The 24888-nt window shown below is 44.1% G+C and overlaps 1 protein-coding gene across 2 annotated transcripts in view; it reads right to left on the bottom strand.

Annotated features, from left to right (window-relative positions):
• The window catches only part of CACHD1 (cache domain containing 1), a 534201-nt gene that overhangs the window by 48604 nt on the left and 460709 nt on the right, over positions 1-24888 (bottom strand). For both annotated transcript variants that reach the window (XM_030205962.1, XM_030205963.1), the window contains exons 18-21: positions 21112-21211; positions 20897-21013; positions 13847-14007; positions 7374-7460 (exon numbers count right to left, since the gene is read on the bottom strand). In XM_030205962.1, coding sequence (XP_030061822.1) covers positions 7374-7460; positions 13847-14007; positions 20897-21013; positions 21112-21211 — 465 coding nt within the window. The remainder of the gene's footprint in view (positions 1-7373; positions 7461-13846; positions 14008-20896; positions 21014-21111; positions 21212-24888) is intronic.

Here is a 24888-nt window from a genome sequence, read left to right as displayed (position 1 = left end):
GTTTTACCTTGCTCGGGGCAGGGGTAGTTGGGGTTTGGTGGTCCCATGGACCTCCAGCCCCTGTGTTTGGCAGGTCTGGACTTTTGACAGCCTAGACCTGTCAAACAAGTGCAGGAGGATTATACCTGAGTGCATGCTCAGGCACAATCCTCCTGCACTTCTACCCCATGATCAGAGAGAATTGCGTACTTATATTTGCATGTCATTATCTCTGATCTTGGGTCAAATAATACCGCGCGCTGTTCCAGCGCTATTTTTAGAGAGCTGTTTGGAACTGCGCGGGGCTTTTGATCATCTGCTTGTAAGTGCATCAATCTGCACTTCTTTGCTTTGAATTGTAATTTCCAAACATTAGACCAGTCTTCTAACTTTTGCAGATCCTTTTCCATTTTTCCACTTCCTCCGGAGTGTCCACTCTGTTACAAATCCTGGTATCATCCATAAAAAGGCAAACCTTACCTTCTAACCCTTTGGCAATGTGCTCACAAATATATTGAACAGAATCAGACTCAGCACCAATCCTTGAGGCACTTCACTGCTCACCTTTTCTTCCTCCGAGTGAATTCCATTAACCACCACCCTCCGACATCTGTCTGTCAACCAGTTCCTAATCCAGTTCACCACTTTGGGTCATAACTTCAGCCTGTCAAATTTATTCAAGAGCCTATGAGGAACTGTGTCAAAGGCTTTGCTGAAATCTAAGTAGATTGGATCTAGGACATGCGCTAGATGTAATTCTCTGGTCACCCAGTCAAAGAATTCAATCAGATTCGTTTTGGCACGATTTACCTTTGGTAAAACCATGTTGTCTTCAGATTTTGTACTCTATTGGATCCAAGAAATTCACTGTCCTTTCCTTCAGGATCGCTTCCAATAACCAAAGTGAGGCTTACCGGCCTGTAGTTTCCAGTTTCTTCTCTGTCACCACTTTTGTGAAGAGGGACCACACCCACTCTTCTCCAATCCCACGGAACTTCCCCCATCTCCAAGGATTTATTAAAGAAATCTTTGAGGACCTGCCAGAACCTCTCTGAGCTCCCTCAATATCCTGGGATGCATCATGTCCTGTCCTATGACTTTGTCCACCTTTAAATTTTTAAGTTGTTCATAAACACTTTCTTCTGTGAATCAGTCAATCATGGTTCTTCTTCAGGATTTTCTTCCGTGAACACAGAACAGAAGCATTTGTTTAGCATGTTTGCTTTTTCCTCATCATTATCCACATAGCGATTCACAGCATCTTTCAGTCTCACAATTCCATTTTTAGCTTTCCTCCTTTCACTAATTTACCTGAAAAAATTCTTGTTGCCTCTCCATACATTTCTAACCATTTGTTCTTCTGTTTTCACCAGACGTATGTCTCTCTTGGCTTCTTTTAGTTTCATCTGGTATTCCTCTCTGTGTTCCTCTTCTTGAGTTTTTCTGTATTTCACGAATGCCAGTCTTTATTTTCTCAGCCACTTGCTTGAAGAACCATATTGGTTTCCTTTTTCTCTTGCTTTTATTTACTCTCCTTATGTAAAGGTTAGTAGCCACATTTATAGCTTCTTTTAGCCTGGACCACTGTCTTTCCACTTCTAGTATATCCTCTCAGTCCATCAGCTCTTTGTTCAGGAATTCCCCCATTTTACAAGTCAGCATGTTTGAAATCCATGACTGAGTTTTGAGTGGCTGCCCTCCCCTTTAGCTGTTATATCAAACAAAACTGATGATCACTGCTGCCCAGGTGGGCACCCACATGGACATTATACATATTTTCCTCATTTGTGAGAACCCAGACCCAGTGTCGCTCGCTCCCTCATGGGTTCTGTCACCATTTGTCTGAGTACAGCACTTTGAAAGGCATCCACGATCTCTTTACAGTTGGAGCTTTCCAATCTGCATCTGGCAAGCTGAAATCTCCCAGCAACAGCACCTCTCTTTTCTTTCCCAACTTTTGGATATCTGTAACCAGATCTTTATCCAGTTCCTCCGATTGAGTTGGAGGTCTGTATACAACATCCATGTGGACAGAGGTTCCATCATCTCTTTTCAAGGTGATTCATATTGCTTCTTCCTTTCCCCAGGCTCCTGGCATTTAAGTCGCTGCAAAATTATTTCTCATATACAGAGCTACTCCTCCACCTTTACAACCATCCCTATTCCTTCCTAAATAAATTGTAGCCTGGTATGTTTGCATCTCATCCATGGGAATCATTGAACCATATCTCTGTGATAGAACAATGTCTAAGTCTGCTTCTAACTGAACTTTGCTGCTTAGACTGTGAGCATTTGTGGTCATTGCTTTCCAGCTACATTTCATTGGCAATCTCATCTTCTGTTTAGTCTTTTCTTTGGTCTCACTTCCTGCTGTGTTGGTAAGAAGTGATTTGCTAAGGCTGTTGTTGTTTTCATTGCTTTTACTACTGTCAAATCTTGTCTTTAGCCGAGGGTGACCACTGGAAGTGACCTACCTCCATAGGTCACCCCTGCCTTCTAGTTTAAACGTCTAGAAACATATTGTTTGAATTTTTCACTTATGATTTTTTTTCCTGCCACAATGAGAAAGAGCCCATCATTACAATATAGTCTTTTTTTTTTCCATTATTGCCCTATTGCCCTAGCCTCCTATGTACCTAAAACCTTCTTGATGACACCAGCCTTTGAGCCACCTACTGAAATTCTTGGTATTTTATAAGCTTTTCTCTCCCTTTCCAAAAGTAAGTAGTACTTCAGAAAAAGCTACTGTTTGTACCAAAGTTTTAACCCCTCCCCAGCTCCTGAAACGTTCTCTGCGCTGCAAGTGGGGAATTATTGGCCAGGTCATTTGTTCCCAAGTGGATATCATCATCAGTGTTAGACTCCTTAGTTTCTTCTCTTAGTCAGTATTTGACTAATACTCCTGGTAGTTGAGGAGCCTGGAAGGCATTTCACTTTGCTAGGCCCCTTGAACTGTGTTCCAAAGTTAATGCCTCTGATAATGGAATCCTCTAGCAGCAACAGTTTTCTGATATGAGATTCTTTATTAGTGCTTTGGGGGGGTGTCTTTTCTCTTGGGACACCTTCACTGCTTTTTGTTCCACCTCAGTTCTATTTTTTGGAGCATCACAGTACTGTAATGGAGCAAAAGAATTCTATAGGGGCAACAATTGTGAGGGTGGATGCTTCTGTGTCACATGTCAAGTCTACCTGAGCCTACTGTGATCCATCTATTCTTAGGTGGTTTTATTCTTTGAGGCAGTTGTGAGAAATTGGTCTGTTTCTGTGCAGTGATAGAAGCTGCTTTAATTGCATCCAAATTCCTGCTCAGGTTTCCTGAGCTCCTGTTTTATAGTAGCAAGCTGAAGACAGGATAAGCCTTAAGTCTCCATATGGTGAGCCTTGGAACTAAAGCACCACAATTATTGCACAGAACAAAAGTAATCTTGATTGGTTGGAATGAGTATGAACAGGGTGATGGGGCTAAGTCTGCAAGATTGCCTGTGTATGACTGAGGAATAATATTAATAATTTTTGGGTTGTCTATATGTAAGTAGAAAACCCTGGTGTGGGTTGGACTAGAAGTCGCAGTGAGTCAGCCAAATCCTCCATCTCAAAATATTCTCTAGAAGGGGCAAGCAATGACACAGTTTTGTAAAAACAATCAAATTCAGTTTGATATATCAAATTCAGCTACAAACTCACTTTTCAGTGGTGTACCAAGGGGGGGCGGTGGGGGCAGTCCGCCCTGGGTGCATGCCGCTGGGGGGGGGGTGCTGCGCGCCGGTCAGCGTTGTTCGTTTCCATGCTCCCTCTGCCCCGGAACAGGTTATTTCCTATTCCGGGGCAGAGGGAGCATGGAAACGAACGACGCTGACCGGCGCGCGGCACCCCCCCCCCAGCAGCGTGACCCCCCCGGGGGGGAGGGATTTTTTCGCCGGGGGCGGGGGGGTCGCGCTGCATGGGGGGGGGGGGCTGCACCCAGGGGGGGGGCGGGGCGTATCGGCGATCTGCCCCAGGTGTCAGCGGCCCTAGGAACGCCACTGTCACTTTTCTCCTTTCAATCTACATATTCCCAAAAATTATAGCAGTTTCATTAATGTAAATGCAAATTAAACCAGTTGTAGACTAAAGCTGGTTTTTTTTTTTTTTTAACCTAAGATTGACAATGGAAAATAAACCTGGCAGAGCTAGTCCACAGTATAGTAGCCAAAGTTAGAATACTACAGCAAGAGTTAGCAGAGTGAAAGACAAGAAACAGTTTGAAAAGCCTATCCTCTCTACTATCAGAGCTAGGCAGAAAGGGAGAGAATTTTTTTTTTTTTTTTGCTTTTGTCTTTTTATGGGGTCTGGGTTAGAAGTACAATGAAGATACATACCCGTAGCAGGTATTCTCCGAGGACAGCAGGCTGAATATTCTCACAGATGGGTCGTCATCCGTGACTGCCCAGGAGACCGGAACAACTTAGAACAATCTAGCTCGGGAACGCTCCTTCGTGTGGGCCGAGTGCACCGCACATGTGCGAACGGCTTCCTGCCCGCAACGCGAGCGTGTCCTCTTCAGTTATATAAAAAGCAAAATAGAAAACTGGAACAACTCCAAAGGGAGGGCGGGGGGATTGTGAGAATATTCAGCCTACAGCACCGACTGCCCAAACCGACTGTCACGTCGGGTATCCTGCTGAAGGCAGTAGTGAGATGTGAATGTGTGGACTGATGACCACGTTGCAGCCTTGCAAATCTTTTCAATGGAGGCTGACTTCAAGTGAGCCACTGACGCAGCCATGGCTCGAACATTATGAGCCGTGACATGGCCCTCCAAAGTCAGCCCAGCTTGGGCGTAAGTGAAGCAAATGCAATCTGCTAGCCAATTAGAGATGGTGCGTTTTCCGATGGGAATTTCCCTCCTGTTGGGATTAAAAGAAACAAACAGTTGGGCGGACTGTCTATACGGCTTTGTCTGCTCCACGTAAAAGGCCAATGCTCTCAGTCCAAGGTGTGCAACTTGTCTTCACCAGGGCGGGTGTGTGGACGGGGAAAGAATGTTGGCAAGACAATTGACTGGTTCAGATGGAACTCTGACACCACCTTCGGCAAAAACTTAGGGCACTGAGGACGGAGACCTCACCACAGGCGATGGCCCAGATGCTGCCTCCCGCAGTCGGCACAGAAGGCGCAAGCACCCCTGACACCGAGGCAGACTGGCAGAGCAACCCTTCCAGAAGCTCTGGAAGAAGGGCTCTGATGCGCTCGTCGAGAGCTTCCATCGGAAAAGGCTAGGGGGCCGGTGCAGGAGTCGGTGCCAGAATCTGAGGGGGCCCAAGAGCCGGTACCAGGCTGCCAGATGACCGACGCATCGGTACCTCTTGTATGGAGGAGGAGCGGTCCTCTCGGCGCCAACGCTTTCGGCTCCCCAGAGCTCTTGGTACCGTGCATGGAAGGAGATTGATAACGGTGCTTCTTAGCCTTCGCCCAACGCCCGTCATCGAGACTCCTCAGTACCAAAGAGGAGGATGTGGAATCCTCACGCCTCCTCAGGACCGGGTCCAACGAAGGTCGGTCCCGGGGGGCCTGCATAGCAGAAGGCCCACTCGATCCCTCACTGCTCCCAGCGCGATGCGATTGTTCGACAGCCATTACCTGTGCTCTCGATCTTGCTGCTTCGCTCGACCTCGGTACCAATGTCGATGCCGAAGGACCAGACCGGTCAGAAAAAAGTTTCTCACGCTGAGCCTCCCGAGCCACTTGGGTCCGTTTCTTCATCAATGTACACAGCTTACAGGCAGCTGGTCGGGCCCAAGGCACTGAAGACACCACGCGTGGGGGGGGGGGGGAGGGGGTCGGTACTCGAGATGGTCCGGTTGCAGCGAGTACAACGCGTGAAGCCGCTGGGAGTCCTCGATGACATGGACGGAAAAACAGCGGCTGCAAAATTAAAAGGCTCAATGGTGCCAAAGAAAAAGGCACAAAAAAAAGGGAAAAAGACCCGGCCGAGCAGACTAAAACTGGCCGCAATGAAAAGAAAAGGAAACTTGAAAAATAGTGACAAAAAACTAAAAATATAAAGGAAAACTAGTTTTTATTTTATTTTAAGACTAAAATATATAAAAGGAAAACAAAAAGAAACAAAAAAGAGCGATAAACGCTTTAGTTAGTCTCCTGGACCAAAACCCCGAGCAGCGGCGAAAAATCGTGACTGCCAAGGCACGGACGAAAAGAAACTGAAGAGGACACGCTTGCGTTGCGGGCGGGAAGTCATTCGCGCATGCGCGGTGCGCTCAGCCCGCGTAAAGGAGCGTTCCCGAGACTTCTACATTTTTCTAAGTTGTTCCAGTCTCCTGGGCCGTTGCGGATGACAACCCATCTGTGAGAATATTCAGCCTGCTTGTCCTCGGAGAAACTACAATACAGATTTCACAGGACACATTAATTAAGCAATAAAGTCTAGAGAATAGATATATCAGGTAGCTAAACCTGAGGCCAGAAAGTTGAGAAATTAAGAATAAAATATCATAAAACACTTAGTAGTATTATGGTTCAAGTCTAGCACATGGACTGGGCTGTTGGTTTAGTTGGGCAAATTGGATAAGTTATATGGTTTTTATCTGTGTTATTTGTAATTTTCCGTGTTTCTTTATTTCCTTTAGTAAGGGTATGGTTAAGGATATTCCTTGGAAGGACCTTAGAGAGCTGAAAGACGCATAGAGGGAAATGCTGTTTATCAGTACTCTGGCCCGATTCTTCTACTAAGGGACTTGAAGATCAAAGATAGAATCGGAGACCCTGTATTGTACTGGTACACACTAAAGGTTTTCAGAAATGATGTAATATTGTCATGACCTGCACCCTTCTAACAATTGTGCTGCAGCATTCTGAATTAACTGAGGCTGGTGGTGTAGCGTTTGAATTGGAGCTGGTACAGACCTTTTGTGGTCAGATCAATGTACAGTATATTACAATAGTCCAGCTGTGATATTATAGCCAGACTTGCCTTCTGGATGTATAGAGAGAGATTGCAAAGTTGATGCAGCTGATAGAAGCAACTTTTGAAGATTGCCTAAATTTAGGAGATCAAAACATTGAGTTGAACTGTATCCCAAGGTTCTTGACCTGTGATAAAAGGGATTTTGATGTCGGCATTTGTTTGCAGTAGGGAAGCTGTTTTACTTAAGTTCAGATAGAGTTAGTTCTTTTCTTCCTATTCTTGAATTGCAGTTAGACTAGCAATTACTCAGAGCAAGAGCATTTTATTAATTGAACTTCAATAGCATTCTTTATATTGGACCAAACCCTACTCTCCTCCCCATCTTTGAAAACAAAATTCTATAAATATAAACATACTTTTAAAGACCGCAACGCTTCAAAGAGGGATGTGTTATCCTCTACTGTCAATGCTGAAATTTGTTTGATCTTACCTATTTTCTGAATTGGTTAGATTGCCAGTACACTCGTTGACTTCTAGAGGGCATTCACAAGGACATTCACATTCATTCTGTTCCATCCTGAAACATAGAAATATTTAACCAAAAAAATGTCATTCCACAAAACACGTGATGACAGAAAATTGTGACTGTTTAATAGTGGTATTACTCTAGTCATGCAGGAGCATCTTTGGAGAGGGCTGGTGGATGAGAAAGAGGGGTCAAGCTTCAGAACTATTTGTGTTAAATTACAAAATATTAGCTGGCTGGGCACAAAATATTTTAAACATTTATTTTGACATTCCTTTTTGAATGGGAATACCATTTTTCAAACTGTATGTACAGCTTTACTAGGAACAGACTACTGTTGACTACTTCCAGCCAGATGCTACATGCTTAAACCATGACAACTGTTCTGTACATTCTCATGTCCGTGTACATGGTACATTATGTATAGCATCCCACTACTTCATCTCTTGCTGAAATCTAAGTCTCTCAATAACACCTCAGCCCTTATTATGTAGAAGGTAAATCTATCTCTGTACAGAGTTTAGTTAATTTTATATGGAGCTTACTTCTACTGAAGCCTTTCATCAAGCTTTCTGCAATCATGGGACCTCAATGTTGTTTTCACCCAGCTGATGAAATCTCCTTTTGAGTCACTGGACACACAGGATCTGAAATACTTGACCTGGAAAGTCTCATTTTTGGTGGCAGCGATTTCAGCAGAATAAATGAACCCCAGGCTTTGGTGGACTGATCCACATTATACAAAGTTTTACAATAGGCTGATTTTTGCCCTTATTCAGTTAGATTCCCTGCTAATTTTTTTCCCTAGTCTTCATGCACACAAAGGTGAAAGCATAATACATACAATGAACTGCAAACAAGCCTTAGTGTCCCTCTTACTAGAGTGTGGTAAGTTTTGCAGTTGCCATACATTAGTTACAAAAACTAGCATATGGCAAGTGCATGGCAGCATGTCCAGTATCTGCCCCACAAAACATGGCAGATACCACTACACAGCACCATGTTGTATGTAGAAGTCGCACTAGGCAGCATCCTTTCCAGGATTGGGGACAACTAACTCCCACTTGTAAAGATAGAGGCAATTCCCTCACCTGAATCAAAGAATTAAGCATTGGTGCTAACAGTTCAGTGATATGTGTAGCGAAAGCTTCACAAAATTTATTGGTAAATCCACCTATTCCTAGGGCCTTGTTGGCTGGCAACTGTTTAATGGCTCAAATTATTTCATCAGTATTAATAGATCTCAACAATTGCTCAGATTCCCCATCCCTTGACCCTGGGCAAGCCACTTAACCAGGGCCAGTCTTAAGGCGAGGCGGCCGCATAGGGCCTCGCACGACGCGCCTCAGGTCGCCCCGCCCCGACCGCAGCTCCAGTCCTCCCTCCCTCCCAACGGTGCATGACGACGGCGGCGTGGTGGGGGCGGTCCGCCCCAGATGTCAGCGGGTGGGGGTGGGGGGTGCTCCGAGTCCGTTCCCGCTGCTCCGTCCCACTCCCACCCTGTCCTGGCTTTAAAAAAACAATTTTGAAGCGCCGGAGTGGCAGGCAGCACCTCGCGTCTGCCCTGCTACTAAAAATCTCTTCGACGTCGTTCGGGCCTTCCCACATTGAGTCCCGCCCTCCTCTGAGGTAACTTCCAATTACCGCGAGGAGGCAGTGAGGTTTTTTTTAAAGGCAGTGAGGGTGGTGGGAGGGACTCAGATGGGAGAAGGGTGTGGGGTGGGGGTTCTCAGGTGGGGGAAGGGTGGGGAGGGGGGTTCTCAATTGGGAAGGAGACTGAGGTGGGGAGGGGGTTCACAGATGGGATAAGGGGGTGGGGAGGGGGTTCTTGGATGGTTGAAGGGGACTGGGGTTGGGGAGGGGATTCTCTGATGGAAGCAGGGGACGGGTGGGGAGGGGACTGGGGTTCTTGGATGGGAGAAGGGGACTGAGGTGGGGAGGGGGTTCTTGGATGGGAGAAGGGGGTGGGGAGGGGTTCTTGGATGGTTGAAGGGACGGGTGGGGAGGGGTCTGGGGTTCTTGGATGGGAGAAGGGGACTGAGGTGGGGAGGGAGTTCACGGATGGGAGAAGGGGTGGGGAGGGGGTTCTTGGATGGTTGAAGGGGACGGGTGGGGAGGGGACTGGGGTTCTTGGATGGGAGAAGGGGACTGAGGTGGGGAGGGGGTTCACGGATGGGAGAAGGGGGTGGCCTCGGCATACCTAGTACTGTATTTTGGAGGGGGGTGTTAAAAAATGACCTGGAGGGAGAGGGGCCTTGGAGCTGGGAGGGAGGGAGGCCTTGGAGCTGGGGGGGAGGGAGGGAGGGGGGTCTTGGAGCTGGGGGCCTTGGAGCTCGGAGGGAGCAGCCCGGGAGCTCAGAGGGAGGGGTGGCGGGCCCTGGATCTAGGGTGGGGGTGGAGCTAGGATGGGGCGGAGCAAGGATGGGGGCAGGGCTAGGATGGGGCCCCATCAAATTGGTCTGCATAGGGCCCCGCACTTGCTAAGACCGGCCCTGCACTTAACCCTTCATTGCCTCAGGTACAATTATACTGAGATTGTGAGCCCTCTACGGACAGAAAATGCACTTGCTTATAACGTGCAACTGTTCTCCGCCTTGAACTTGATGGTTAAGTGGATTATAAATGCCAGAATTAAGTTAACCTACACAATTTCACCTTTCCCAAATAAGCATAAATTTTGGCCAAAGCCTCATATAAAGCTGCTGGTAGAACCTGACAAACACCTACCAAATTCCTTCATCCTCTGACCATTTGCCCCTGTTCATCTTTAATAAATAAAATCATATTCTGGGCTTGGCATTTAAAAAGCTTTTCAGTTAGCAATTGGACCACTTTATCCCTCAATTCAAAATGTTCCTGTTGAACCCTCTGTAAGTCAAAGCTTATGTCCTATAATTCCATGTCTTGCAATCCCTTCTCAGGGTCTCCTGGATTTTCCAAATGGGAGCAGAGTTAGGATTCTGTTTGTAAGCCTGTTCTAGGCGCACAATACCATTCCAAATCTGGGATGTTTCCTGTCTAGTTTTGTTTCTATAGGAGCTAGCTGCAATGCACCTTTCCCTCATACAGACTTTAAAGTTTTCCCAGAGGGTGACTGAGTTAATGGCACCATTGACCCTTCAGCTTCCTCCCTACAAAAAAAAAAACTCCATGCAGGCTTCAAATGATTTTTAAAAAGAAAAATCAAACAACTGAACCAATGCACCCCCCCATCCCTCCCTCTAATCCTCCCATCCTCCCATCAAACATAGCCAATGTACGAAGTCATAGATTATATTAGAGACCCTTAACATGGCTGCCTTATCCAAGGTTTGTTAGAACATTAGTGTATGCTACATAGACAAGCCTGTCCAAATCTGGCAAGGCTACCAGATATTGAGGAAAGTGCTAATTCTGTTCTCTCTCAAAGCTGTCAGCTTGGACGTACACATAATCGATTTTTGCCACCAGCTTATCTCTTGAGGGCAGCTCAGCTTGTTTCCATTGGGAAGCCAATCCCACCCGAACTGTAGTAGCCACTAGGCCAGAAACCCTTGAACTATGGCTGTCAGAGTCGCTTTGGGATCAGTTATCATAAATAGTACATCCTCTGTGAACAAAATCATCTTATACTCTTTGTTGCCAGCTTAAATGCTACATATCCTGTCACTATCTCTAATATTCTGATCAAAGCTCCGTTACCATTGCAAAGATGAGTGGTGAAAGTGGGTAGCCCTGTCCAGTCAAAGCTAAGAGATCAGTAAATCCCCATTAATATTCAAATATGCCATCAGTTTACCATATATAAGGGAAAGCTAATCCAAGTAATTAAGGGTAAAGTAAGGTTAATAGGATTTGATATACCACCTTTCTGTGGTACAAAGTGGTTTACATTTATTATATGCAGATACTTTCTCTGTCCCTAGTGGATTCACAATCTTTTTGTACCTGGGACAATGGAGGGTTAGGTGAGAATCGAACCCATTCCCCCCAGGTTCTCATTCCCACCAATCCATATTTTGCTCAAAGTAGCCATTATGTAGGGCCAAACGACCCTATAAAAGGCCTTCTCAGCATCTATGGTGAGGAGGTAAGCTGGGGAAAACCCCCAAATTCACCTACTACACTAGATTTATAAGCCTCCAGATACTGTCACTTGTCTGATGACCTATTATGAAATCGGTTTCACTGCTATGAATCAGGTCCACCAGGTAACATTGCAAACAAGCAACTAAAACCTTTGTGAAAATGTTATAATCAGTTCCAGGCCTCTGCCAGGATACAAAATGGCCACCATGACACCTGGCAGTAATGCCCCCTAGTGGTAATATCGCTAGAGTATTTAGGAGTTATGGTGGTCTTGTGTGTTAGCCGTTACCAATTTTGTTAGAAACTATTCACAAATATATGGATTTTGCAGGTTGCCTTCTAAATTTAGATACATCAGAAGCACTGGAAAGGAAAGAGGCTTTGCAGAGGGATTGGAGAACCTCTTTTTCTCTTCGGTGGGCGTAGGGTTCCTTTAGATATTTAGGGGTGTTATCGATGGACCCTTCCCAACTTTATAGGTTAAACATTAATAAACTCTTACAGGATACTTGAATGCAGTTGGCGATTTGGGATCATTTGCCGCTCTTGATGGGACACATACAGTATATCACATTGTTATCTTCCCCCATTGGTTGTATGTCCTACAGATCCTACCCTCTGCATTTATTGAGGAAGGATATTAAAGCACTACCATGCTTGGTGAGTGCTTTTTGTTGGCAATATCTGCTTGGTAATTGGCTGCGGGGTGGCCTAGGCCTACCAAGTCTGTCTTCTATGACATATGCATTATTGGATTATGAATACTGACAATTATACAGATTTGTCATTTGAGACAGCTTATTGTAGACTGTGGCATCCTATTGCTCTTTACTATACTTTGTTTTTTAAACTTCCTTCAAGGCTTAAAAGTAGTCTTTTATTTTGGCTGCTATGGCAGCTGTGGGGATAATTGCTTTTGGGCTGAGGGCAAGATCCCCACAGTACGGTGTTGTTACCCTTGACGTGGAATGTGGATTTTCAACCTGGTATAGATCATGTAGTTTTCCTCCACTGTCGATGGCCTGGAACGAGTCAAACATTTGCTGCATGAGGACGAATAGCTACTGTTTTTTGATGACTTGAAACAGAGATTTTCTTTTCCGCGGGCTGATCATTTTGCATATCTGCAATTTGTTAGCTATTTTTGGGGTTGACCATCTGGTAGTATGCTCCTCTCTTTTGGTGTTCATTTGCAGGAATTTCTTGAGGGTGATGCATTTGGTCAAGTTTTCATCTCCTGGTTTCACAAATTGTTAACTAAACAGCAATGTGCCCCCACTAATATGGCTCTCCAGGACGCCTGGCACAGACAACTGGGTCATCTCTTGAGGTGCTTGACAGGTGTTTTGTTTACACAAATTCCAGGCTTGGTTCATCAGGCTAAACTTCAGGAATGTAAATATAGAGTGCTACACCGTGCTTACTTTTCTCAATATCATGCCTTTCACACAGGTTGTGTGGACACCCCTTGTTGTGTAAAATGCAGGGCACAGAAAATATGGTCTTTCATGGTCTCTGGTATTGTAGGAAATTTTGGTTGGCTCTTCATACCTATCTACAATGTCTTTTGGGACATTTATTAGTTTTGTCATAGGTGGGCATATTATTTCTTAAAACTTCCTTTTTGGGCTCTTGGACTAGAGATGAACGTACTCTGTTGGGGAAAGCGCATATTGAGGGTAAGAAATGCATTTTAAATTATTGGCTGCAGGACGCTCCTCCTACGTTTTAATATTGGAGAAATATATTTCATGCTCTGATGATCTGGGAGTCCTACGGGGCTAATACTCACTCAAAATGCCAAAAAGCATTCCTGCTTATTTGGGATCCCTATTTAGCCTCGATTTCGCTGACTGCTCACAGCCAGGTTCTCAATAGATTTCGAGATCAGGCTAATTTTGCTACATAGACATGGGGGGGGGGGGGGGGGGGGATTAGGGGGAGGTGGGGAACTCTTGGATTAGTTGGGAGGGTGTGTGTGTGTTTGGGTGGGGTTGGGTTGGCCTTCTGTGGTTTGAGGTCATAAGAATCCAGACCTCTAGTAATTGTGTGTTATTCTTCACAGTTTCAATCTATGTGGCCTTCGGGGATAAGGGGTGGGTATAGATGAGGATATTGTTACCTTATATATTGTTCTTTGCCTTGTGACTATTGTCTTGTCCTTTTCACTTTCAATAAAAAGATTTATTAAATAAAAGTCAGGATTTGGTTGTCCATGCAATATGCCAGTTTCCAGATACAGTATCTAAAATAACCACTTGTCTCCGCATGGTTCCCACTGGAAGAGATCCATGTTCTAAGTTTATCAGTTTCAAAACATCAAAACGTATATGCAATTTGGCTGCTAATTCTGCATCATTCTTTCTTACCTGTGACAGTTCAAGCACAGCCGGTCTACCATACTGCATGCACAGAAAGCAAGGGAATCACAGGTTTCATTGACTATTCCAACAAAGGCATTGGTCCGTGGGATTCTTGTCAGTCTGTATTTAGAACAGTGGCTACCATGTACAAGGTTTGTCAAATCACCCTAACACGATAAGAAACAGAGTAAACAAACATACCTCATAACACATAAGAGAGTGTTCTTTAACATCTAAAAATATGTATTCATTGCTGAAACCTAAAAATGTAACTACAGAAAAATGTGAAAATGAAACCTCAAAAAATACCTTGTTTATTTTTTCCAACAAAATAAATACAAGATCAAACACCCTTGTATAAAGAAATACTATATCCACACTCTTATCACCTCTCGTCTTGATTATTGTAACCTGCTTCTCACCGGCCTCCCTCTTAGCCATCTCTCTCCTCTTCAATCAGTCCAAAGCTCTGCTGCACGACTCATTTTCCGCCAAAGTCGCTATGCTCACATTAATCCTCTCCTTAAGTCACTTCACTGGCTCCCTATCCATTTCCGCATTCAATTCAAACTTCTCTTATTGACCTATAAGTGCATTCACTCTGCTGCTCCCCAGTACCTCTCCACTCTTGTCTCTCCCTATGCCCCCTCTCAGGTACTCCGTTCTGTAGATAAATCTCTCTTATCTGTCCCCTTTTCCTCTACTGCTAATTCCAGGCTCCGTTCCTTTTATCTTGCTGCACCTCACGCCTGGAATAGACTACCTGAGCCTGTATGTCTAGTCCCGTCTTTGGCCGTTTAAAAGTCCAAACTTAAAGCCCACCTCTTTACCACTGCTTTTGACTCTTAACCACCACTCACCTGCCCTGTCCTTTTATCCCCACCTCTTTATTCCCTTACCCTTATTGTTCTGTCTGCTACCCTTATTGTTGTCTGTTTACCTGTCTTATCTAGATTGTATGCTCTTTGAGCAGGGACTGTCTTTCTGTGTATGGTGTACAGCGCTGCGTATGCCTTGTAGCGCTATAGAAATGATAAGTAGTAGTAGTAGATATCCCATAATGAAATATGGCATAAAACAAAGGAAAAATTATACACTAAATTCAAGCAAGAAACATACATAACTTCATGACACACAGAAGCCCACCAAAATGTGGCAGGGGAGATTTGAACATAAATAAGACACTGATATTATTGAACAATGTAAGGAAATCCTCTATAGAAATATATGTAGTTAGCTCCTTGTCTGCTCTATATCTAATCAACATAGCGTATCATCCTCTCACTTTGTATCTTGGTACAGTATGGGGCTCATTTTCAAAACACAAAAATGTCCAAAAAGTGGCAAAAGCTGGCAGATGGACTTTCTTTTTTTTTTTTTATAAAACGTCCAAATCACTATTTTTGAAACACATTTTTAAGACAGTTTTCTAAACAGTTTGGAAGTAGTGTGTCCAAATCACAAGGGAGTGTGTTGAGGTTCAGATCTGAACATTCCCAAAACTTGGATGTTTTTCTGCCATAACGGAGCAAAGCAAAAACATCCAGGGATAAAAGATGTTTTGGTCTAGCCCTATTTCAAGTACTACTAAAGTCACAAAAAGGTGACTCAATGACCACTGGAGGGATTAAGGTATAACCACCCTCCTTACTAACCCAGTGGTCACTGACCCTCTCCCACCCCTCAGTCCTATTAGAGCAGCAAGCAGGTCCCTGGAGTAGTCTAGTGGTCGGTGCTATGCATTGTAGAGAAGGGGACCCAAGCCCATATCCTACTCAGTTAGTTACACTTGTGGTGGAAAGCATGAGCCCTCCAAAACCCACCAAAAACCTACTGTACCCACATATAGGCAACAAGTAGGGTACAGTAGATTTTTGGTGGGTTTTGAAGGGCTCACCATACAATATAAGGGGGTAACGGTGAGATGTGTACCTGGGATCTTTTATGTGAAGTCCATTGCAGTGCCCCGTAGGGTGCCCCACTGCTCTGCTGGAATGTCTGTGTGGCCAGTCTACTAAGAATGTATCCCAATGGCTTGTTTTTGTGTGTTTTTCCCTTGGACTTTTTTTTTTTCAAAAATGGTTCAAAAAGATAGATGCAATGAGCACAAAAACATCTAGCAAATGGACATTTTCGAAACAAAAAGACAGACGTTTTTCTGGTTCAAAAATCGCTATGTTCACTACTCGATTTTTGGATGTTCTCAGCAAACAATCCAAAATTGGAATTAGGCATCTTATTGAAAATTCCCCTCAAAATATACTAATAAAAAAAGAAAATATATATTAATCACAGTTTTGTGATCCAAGAAATTTTGTACCTGCTGAGTCATAAAATATATATTTAAATCATGATAGGTAATTAAACAAAAGCAAAGAAAGCAAAGCCAAAAGTACCTACCAAACCAATTATACTTTGACTTTTTACAACAAATAGGGGCATAATCGAAAGGGGCGCCCAAGTTTTCCGGAGGACGTCCTCGTAGGACGTCCCGGCGAAGGGGCGGGGAAACCCGTATTATCGAAACAAGATGGGCGTCTATCTTTTGTTTCGATAATACGGTCGGGGACACCCAAATCGAGAAATTTAGGTCGACCTTAGAGATGGTCGTCCCCGATTTTCGGTGATAATGGAAACCGAGGATGCCCATCTCAGAAACGACCAAATCCAAGCCATTTGGTCGTGGGAGGAGCCAACATTCATAGTGCACTGGTCCCCCTGACATGCCAGGACACCAACCGGGCACCCTAGGGGGCACTGGAGTGGACTTCATAAATTGCTCCCAGGTGCATAGCTCCATTTACTTATTGCATTTGTATCCCACATTTTCCCACCTATTTGCAGGCTCAATGTGGCTTACATAATAACTGTGGTGGCGATCGCCACTTCCGGTATAGCAGATACAGAGTGACAATGTTGAGGTTCGTGTAGGATAAGGAGGAAGGGTTGAGTTGTGATCAATTCGAGTCTTGGTTTCATTGAGTTGTGAGATCGAGGCATTTAAGTTGGGTCATCAGGGTATGCCTTTTTTGAATAAGTTTTTACTTACTTTTACCTTGTGTGCTGAGCCCCCCAAACCCAACTCCCCACAACTGTACACCACTACCATAGCCCTAAGGACGTGAAGGGGGGCACCTACAGTGGTGGAAATAAGTATTTGATCCCTTGCTGATTTTGTAAGTTTGCCCACTGACAAAGACATGAGCAGCCCATAATTGAAGGGTAGGTTATTGGTAACAGTGAGAGATAGCACATCACAAATTAAATCCGGAAAATCACATTGTGGAAAGTATATGAATTTATTTGCATTCTGCAGAGGGAAATAAGTATTTGATCCCCCACCAACCAGTAAGAGATCTGGCCCCTACAGACCAGGTAGATGCTCCAAATCAACTCGTTACCTGCATGACAGACAGCTGTCGGCAATGGTCACCTGTATGAAAGACACCTGTCCACAGACTCAGTGAATCAGTCAGACTCTAACCTCTACAAAATGGCCAAGAGCAAGGAGCTGTCTAAGGATGTCAGGGACAAGATCATACACCTGCACAAGGCTGGAATGGGCTACAAAACCATCAGTAAGACGCTGGGCGAGAAGGAGACAACTGTTGGTGCCATAGTAAGAAAATGGAAGAAGTACAAAATGACTGTCAATCGACAAAGATCTGGGGCTCCACGCAAAATCTCACCTCGTGGGTTATCCTTGATCATGAGGAAGGTTAGAAATCAGCCTACAACTACAAGGGGGGAACTTGTCAATGATCTCAAGGCAGCTGGGACCACTGTCACCACGAAAACCATTGGTAACACATTACGACATAACGGATTGCAATCCTGCAGTGCCCGCAAGGTCCCCCTGCTCCGGAAGGCACATGTGACGGCCCGTCTGAAGTTTGCCAGTGAACACCTGGATGATGCCGAGAGTGATTGGGAGAAGGTGCTGTGGTCAGATGAGACAAAAATTGAGCTCTTTGGCATGAACTCAACTCGCCGTGTTTGGAGGAAGAGAAATGCTGCCTATGACCCAAAGAACACCGTCCCCACTGTCAAGCATGGAGGTGGAAATGTTATGTTTTGGGGGTGTTTCTCTGCTAAGGGCACAGGACTACTTCACCGCATCAATGGAAGAATGGATGGGGCCATGTACCGTACAATTCTGAGTGACAACCTCCTTCCCTCCGCCAGGGCCTTAAAAATGGGTCGTGGCTGGGTCTTCCAGCACGACAATGACCCAAAACATACAGCCAAGGCAACAAAGGAGTGGCTCAGGAAGAAGCACATTAGGGTCATGGAGTGGCCTAGCCAGTCACCAGACCTTAATCCCATTGAAAACTTATGGAGGGAGCTGAAGCTGCGAGTTGCCAAGCGACAGCCCAGAACTCTTAATGATTTAGAGATGATCTGCAAAGAGGAGTGGACCAAAATTCCTCCTGACATGTGTGCAAACCTCATCATCAACTACAGAAGACGTCTGACCGCTGTGCTTGCCAACAAGGGTTTTGCCACCAAGTATTAGGTCTTGTTTGCCAGAGGGATTAAATACTTATTTCCCTCTGCAGAATGCAAATAAATTCATATACTTTCCACAATGTGATTTTCCGGATTTAATTTGTGATGTGCTATCTCTCACTGTTACCAATAACCTACCCTTCAATTATGGGCTGCTCATGTCTTTGTCAGTGGGCAAACTTACAAAATCAGCAAGGGATCAAATACTTATTTCCCCCACTGTACATGTGGGTATAGTGGGTTTCTGGTGGGTTTTGAAGGACTCACATGTACCACCACAAGTGTAACAGGTGGGGGGTGGGCCTGGATCCGCCTGCCTGAAGTACACTGTACCCACTAAAACTGCTCCAGGGACCTGCATACTGCTGTCATGGAGCTGGGTATGACATTTGAGGCTGGCAAAAAAATATTTAAAAAGGTTTTTTTTTAGGGTGGGAGGGGGTTGGTGACTACTGGGGGAGTAAGGTGAGGTCATCCCCGAATCCCTCCGGTGGTCATCTGGTCAGTTTGGGCACCTTTTTGAGGCTTGGTCGTAACAAAAAATGGACCAAGTCGCCCAAGTGCTCGTCAGGGACGCCCTTCTTTTTTCCATTATTGGTTGAGGACGTCCATGTGTTAGGCACGCCCAAGTCCCACCTTCGCTACGCTTCCGACACCCTTTGAACTTTGGTCGTCCCCGCGACACTTGCTCACCATTCTTTTCCTTATCTGTAACTCTTCTGGCTACACATATTGCTCCAGTAACTGGCAAGACAGATTTGGGAGGAATTTGTAATATTCCTCTATAATACCATCTCGTCATATCCATAGGACATACTATAGGAGAACGAGGGAAGTTCAAAAAATGCAAATTTAATCTTTTAGTATGATTTTCAAATCTTATTATACACCGCCGAGTACTCTTGAATCGTTCGGTTTATAAATGTTTTAAATAAATAAATATATATTTTGCATTACTTTCAACTCAGATTTTCTTTTAAAGATTTTTTTGTAAGCCGCTTTGATCTGTGCGCAGTAATGGCGGGTAATAAGTATTTTAATAAATAAACATATGTAAAATGAGCTTCATATGTTTTAGGGGCCCTTTTACTAAAATGCATTAAACAGTTAACTTAGGAATTAATTAGCGCTGTTGGTGCATGCCTGCGCTAACAATGCAGTGATTTTACACTTTTTGGGGTGATAATTCCCACCTTAACTGTATGGCAAAGAATGGGCATGAACTGCGCCTTGCAACTGACGTATGGTAATGCATGGTACAACAGCAGATGATGAAGACCACAACACTATCCTCAATAGGTATCATTAAGTGCTTCAGCATTATCTGCAATCTAATGCAATTAATACAGTAATTATAAAGTCTCATTACTTAGAGGTGAAGATGCTGAGCACATCCTCAACAGATACTGTAGGGCTTTTGCAGTTACTGCTTTTAAATTTTGCATCTAATGCGCAGTAACCATAAAGTTTTACCACACTTTATTAAAAGAGTCCCTTAGTGCTCCACCATATTTAACCCCTCCTTTTTTTAGTTGCAACCCCAGAGAATGTAAAAGTGAAGTTTACACAAGCTGTTTTGCTTGTGCTGAAGCCATGTTGATGCTATGCACATCAAGTTCATTTGGAATTAAGGATTATATGTTTGTTTATTCCAAACATACATAAAACTTGGCCATATGGAGTTATCCAGCACCAAGATTTTACCCCACTAGATGATGTTTTACCTTCAATTTTAAATAAACAGTAGTGATTACTTCATCTTTTGGACTCCTTGGCTCTCCATTTGTTGCCTATGAGGGTCTTGTTCTCTTTTTTTTCTGGAAGATTTGAAAATGCATCTAACATACTTCTCTTCCACTGACTAACACATACACTCCTGGGAACACCTCCCCTCAACAGGGCACAATTGAGGGTGGGCAATTGTTATTTGGCCAATTACATGTTTTTAGCATATTTCTCCAAGAAGTAGTTAGTTAAATTATTTGTATACGGTCAACTGATTTAACACTTTATCACTGTTTCCAGGATTCACGTACATATATAATTTAGGTCCCATCTTAGGGGACTTGCCTATTACATCTATGTGTGAAAGAAGTGACCAAACAGAAAAACAAAACTGTCCTAGGACCAACTCAACAGCTCAGTGGCATTGCTGCGCACTAATATGCAGATGGACCTGGGTTTGATTACTAGGTCAAATCTCCCACCTCTCAGATGAGCTGGGGCTATTAAGTGACACCTGGTGGTTGGATCAGGGCCCATGATTACAGGATTTTAGAAGGAAGACTCTCACTTCAGTGACCACCCAAAGTAAACAGGTGGTGGGGGGGGGGGGGGGGGGGGGAGGAAGTGACCCTGGGTAACAAAGGCCCATTGTGCTAGATTCCAGCCCTGATTACAACTGAACTGGAAACCAAATAGAGCAGGAGGAACTGCCAGATTAAAACTAAAATAAAAGCAAAATGAGCAAAAAATCCCAGTGAACATATTACAACCCAATCAACTGCAATCATCATAAATAAACCTTCACGTAGTTCAGATGCTTACCACTAGACTGGTGTTAAATTTATAAAACCTCTGGACTGTTCGGTCACTGAAACTGTTGCAAAGATTTTTCTTTACAAAGTTAGGATGGTTCAGGATATCATTTGCCACCAAAGGCTCCTGTGAAGATAACACAAGTTACCCAGGATTTATACCCTTAGACCCTGCTGTGCAGTATACATACTTTAGCCATTTGGAACATACTAGTTGAAACATACCTTGTGTGTAATATGTTGTTGTTCAACAGGGGCATGGCCTTTGGGATCTATAAGGGTCGGGTGTGCCACAAGATAACCTCTGTCCTCCATAATAAAGCACCTTTACAAGAGACACAAGCAATAAATACGTTTTGCTAAAGTAAACTTTAATCTGCATAAACTTGAGGGCCTTGTTTACTAAGCCATGCTGTAGGCGCACTAATTTTTTAGCGCATGCGCTGATAGAGACACCCATTATATTCCTATGTGTGTCTCTAGCGTTAGCACGTAAATTTTTAGCGTGCATTAAAAAGTTTGCACACCTACAATGCAGCTTAGTACACAGGGTCCTAAGTGTCTAAGATTCAAACCCAGTATGGTTGACTCAACCATCGTCCTTCAAAGATAGTTTAAATATTCACCAAATTACAGCTATTTCTATTTCAATCTGCTAAATTACATTTAGTTATCCAAGCCAATTGATGTGGAAGGCATATCAAGACCAGTTTTCAAAAAAATTAACTCTCTGCTTTCCAAACTTTTAGCCAATATGACCCCGTTTTAACACTTAATTCACATTACCTCAGAGGATGATGAAAATAAAATACCAGACTCCACTCCCCTCCATCCACTTATCCAGACATGAAGACATCAGCAGTGGTGGCAACAGTAATAGTGGTCAGCACAGGACTCTAATTGTGAGTGGGTGCTCACACCCCTGTATAACAGGAAGCCCACACACGAAGAGACACTCACTGACTTGGAGCCCCTCATGCTTACTGCTACTACTGGGCACAGGTCACTAAGAGGTCCACAGGGAGGGGAGCAGCTCCGTTTGTGATTTTGAAACCACAAATTTAACTAGCAAATTTTGGCAGTTAACTGTTTAAAACTGTATGGCTTTGTGCATAGATTTGATCAGTCAAAGGGAAAGCAGGTCGAAGGCTTGCAGGGGACAGAGTCAGATATATAACCGGTTAGTGCCATATTCAGCCATAACCAGCTAAATCTGGCCAGACAAATGTAGGCACTGCAATAGCAGGCCTAAATTTGGCTAGCCAGATCCTCCCTCCTAATCAGTCAAAGAAACAAGTTTGTCAAACTGCTAGTAGCAACCCTCCCACCCCCCACATTGGATGGGATGCATTGTGATTACCGTGTTAGCCCAGGGTCCCTGTCCTGCAGCTGATATTATCAATTTTATTTAATATACATTTATTATTCACTAATCTCATCTTCTTAGCAGATTCCAATAAAACATACCTAGTCAATATTAAACATACACAGTTATATAGACAACAAATATTTAAAATTGTTGCTACAGCATAAAAGAATTATTTTATAACTCCTATACTCATCAATGCACAACACAATCCATAGCACGCATCTACTAAGACATACTGGGAACAATTCAATAAGTGGGTGCTCCAATGTTATGCGGTTACAGCCTATCCTATAATGGCATCTGGGCCTGCAAATTCTGTCACAGAACACTAGCATAACTAGGTATCAACACATGCTTTATCTGAAAAGGTTAAACCTGGCATAACTGCAGTCATTAAATGTGGCAGGGACATGTGTAACTGACAGAATTCTTTAAGTTAGGCTCATAACTGGGAGTCCTGCATTTATGTGCTATGCCACTTATGAACACTGTTACAGGATGCCCTGCTGGCATTTTCACAGGTAAATGAATATTTACATGCATAAGTGCTAGTAGTCTACACATTTACATGCACAAGAGACATGTAAATGTGGGTGCCCAGTTATAGAACTGCTCTTACTAACAAGGGTGTCTTTTTCAAAGAAACAAATCCTTCAATTTTCATCTATAATAAAGAATGTCTGATAGCTTAAGAACTTTAGTTGGCAGGGTATTTCAAATCTGTGGGCCAACAAACAAAACATGACTAAGAGTTCCAGTCAATTTTGCTAGTTTCAATTAAGCAACTTGCAAACATCCTTGATCCTGTGAATGCAACACCTAGAAGCTATTCAATATACTACCCCAGTAACACAACATTTCTGCAAACTAGTCTTGAACAGAGAATTGTAATTGCTGTGTTACTCCACTAATATATAGCAACATAGTAAGTGACAGCAGATGAAGACCTATATGGTCCAATCAAGTCTGCCTAACAATTTGACCACAACATAGCTTAATCATACAATGATGTATGAAGTTAACATACAAAACAACGTGCCATTATATCCATTCCTATACTATGACCAATTACAGGGTGGTCTAGCCTCAGAGTCACACAGTAATAACTGCTGAAAGATGCTAATTTGTGGATTCTTTTTCAGAATTAAGTTATAAATGCACGCAGTCTGTAGAAGTCTCTCTATTTCACCATCTTTTTACGTAACTGAGACGGACATTAAAGCACTTGTTCTACAACTGAGCCACTTATCCATGTTCTCAACTGTTCACACTCCCCCATTCTGTACAAGTCTGAAGGTTATCAAATCCAATTTTTTCCTCCACACTCTGACCTTGGTCCTCACCTATAAAAATGTAGGCCAGCTATTCCACTGGGCAAATTCATACAACTTTGCTGAGCATGGATCACCCTCTAGATAAATGGTAATTTGCAGACTGAGTTGTACCTATTGCTTCACGTAATTTACACCACTCTAAGCACTGTTTAACATGTGAAGGTCATTTAATTTTGCTTTTGATTCCATATTCTCTCTTTCTATAAAGGCATCCCTCTGTTTACCCCACATATTGTTTTCTAATTCAGACCATATAAGGGAGCGATTCCCTTACATGGTCTGTAGCCCCGCCCAGCGCATCCCAGGATGCACTGGGCGGGGCTGGGCGCCGCCATTTTGATGTCGTCAAGCCAAAGAAGAGGAGGGAGGCAGGCTGCGTCCCTCCTCCAACTAAGGTAAGGGGGCTGCACTTGCTGGAACAACATTGGGGGGGGGGGGGGGGAGTTGGGGTGGTCTAGAGGTCCGGCGGACCTCCAGCCCCCCTCCGTTCGCTGGGTGGGTGGGTGTTTTGTTGGGGGGCTGTACTTGCTGGAACAACATTGGGGGGGGGGAGTTGCGGTGGTCTAGAGGTCTGCCGGACCTCCAGCCCCCCTCCGCTCGCTGGGTGGGTGGGTGTTTTGTTGGGGGGCTGTACTTGCTGGAACAACATTGGGGGGGGGGAGTTGGGGTGGTCTAGAGGTCCGCCAGACCTCCAGTCCCCCTCCGCTCACTGGGTGGGTGGGTGTTTTGTTGGCGACCACTAGACCACCAGGGACCAATTTCAGGGGTTGGGGGGGGGGGGGGGCTGGAGACTTCCTTTGCTCGGTGGGTGGGGGTTTTGTTGCCGGCCAGTATTTCCTCTTCTGACTGTATACCTAACAATTTTTTTTATTTCTATGTATAACCCTGGTTTTGTGGGTGCAGTGTTTTATTCACTTTACAGAGGTTACAAAGTAAATTTTTTTGTTGCCCACCACTGGACCTCCAGCCCCTGTTGCTTGGGCCTCGGGGCAGGGTATTTCTAGTTTGACAGGGTGTTTGACAGGTTTGGGCTTTTGACAGCCCAGACCTGTCAAACAAGTGCGGGAGGAATTCGCCCACACTTTTTACCCGATCAGCTGTTCTTCTTGGCAATTGTGAGCATGCGTTCCCTATACCGCAAGCGGAGATTTGACCAGATTAACGATACTTTAATGCATCCGACTTTGGAATACTGCACTGAACATTTCTGAGTTTTTTTTTAGTGCATTGTTTGTTTTTTCAAATTCGGTAAGAACTTTTACGTTTTACATTCTTTTACATTTGGTTGATGCATCTGGG

This window comes from Microcaecilia unicolor, chromosome 6 (genome assembly GCF_901765095.1).
Source record: "Microcaecilia unicolor chromosome 6, aMicUni1.1, whole genome shotgun sequence".
NCBI lineage: Eukaryota > Metazoa > Chordata > Amphibia > Gymnophiona > Siphonopidae > Microcaecilia > Microcaecilia unicolor.
This window is presented reverse-complemented; position numbering and strand designations above follow the sequence as displayed.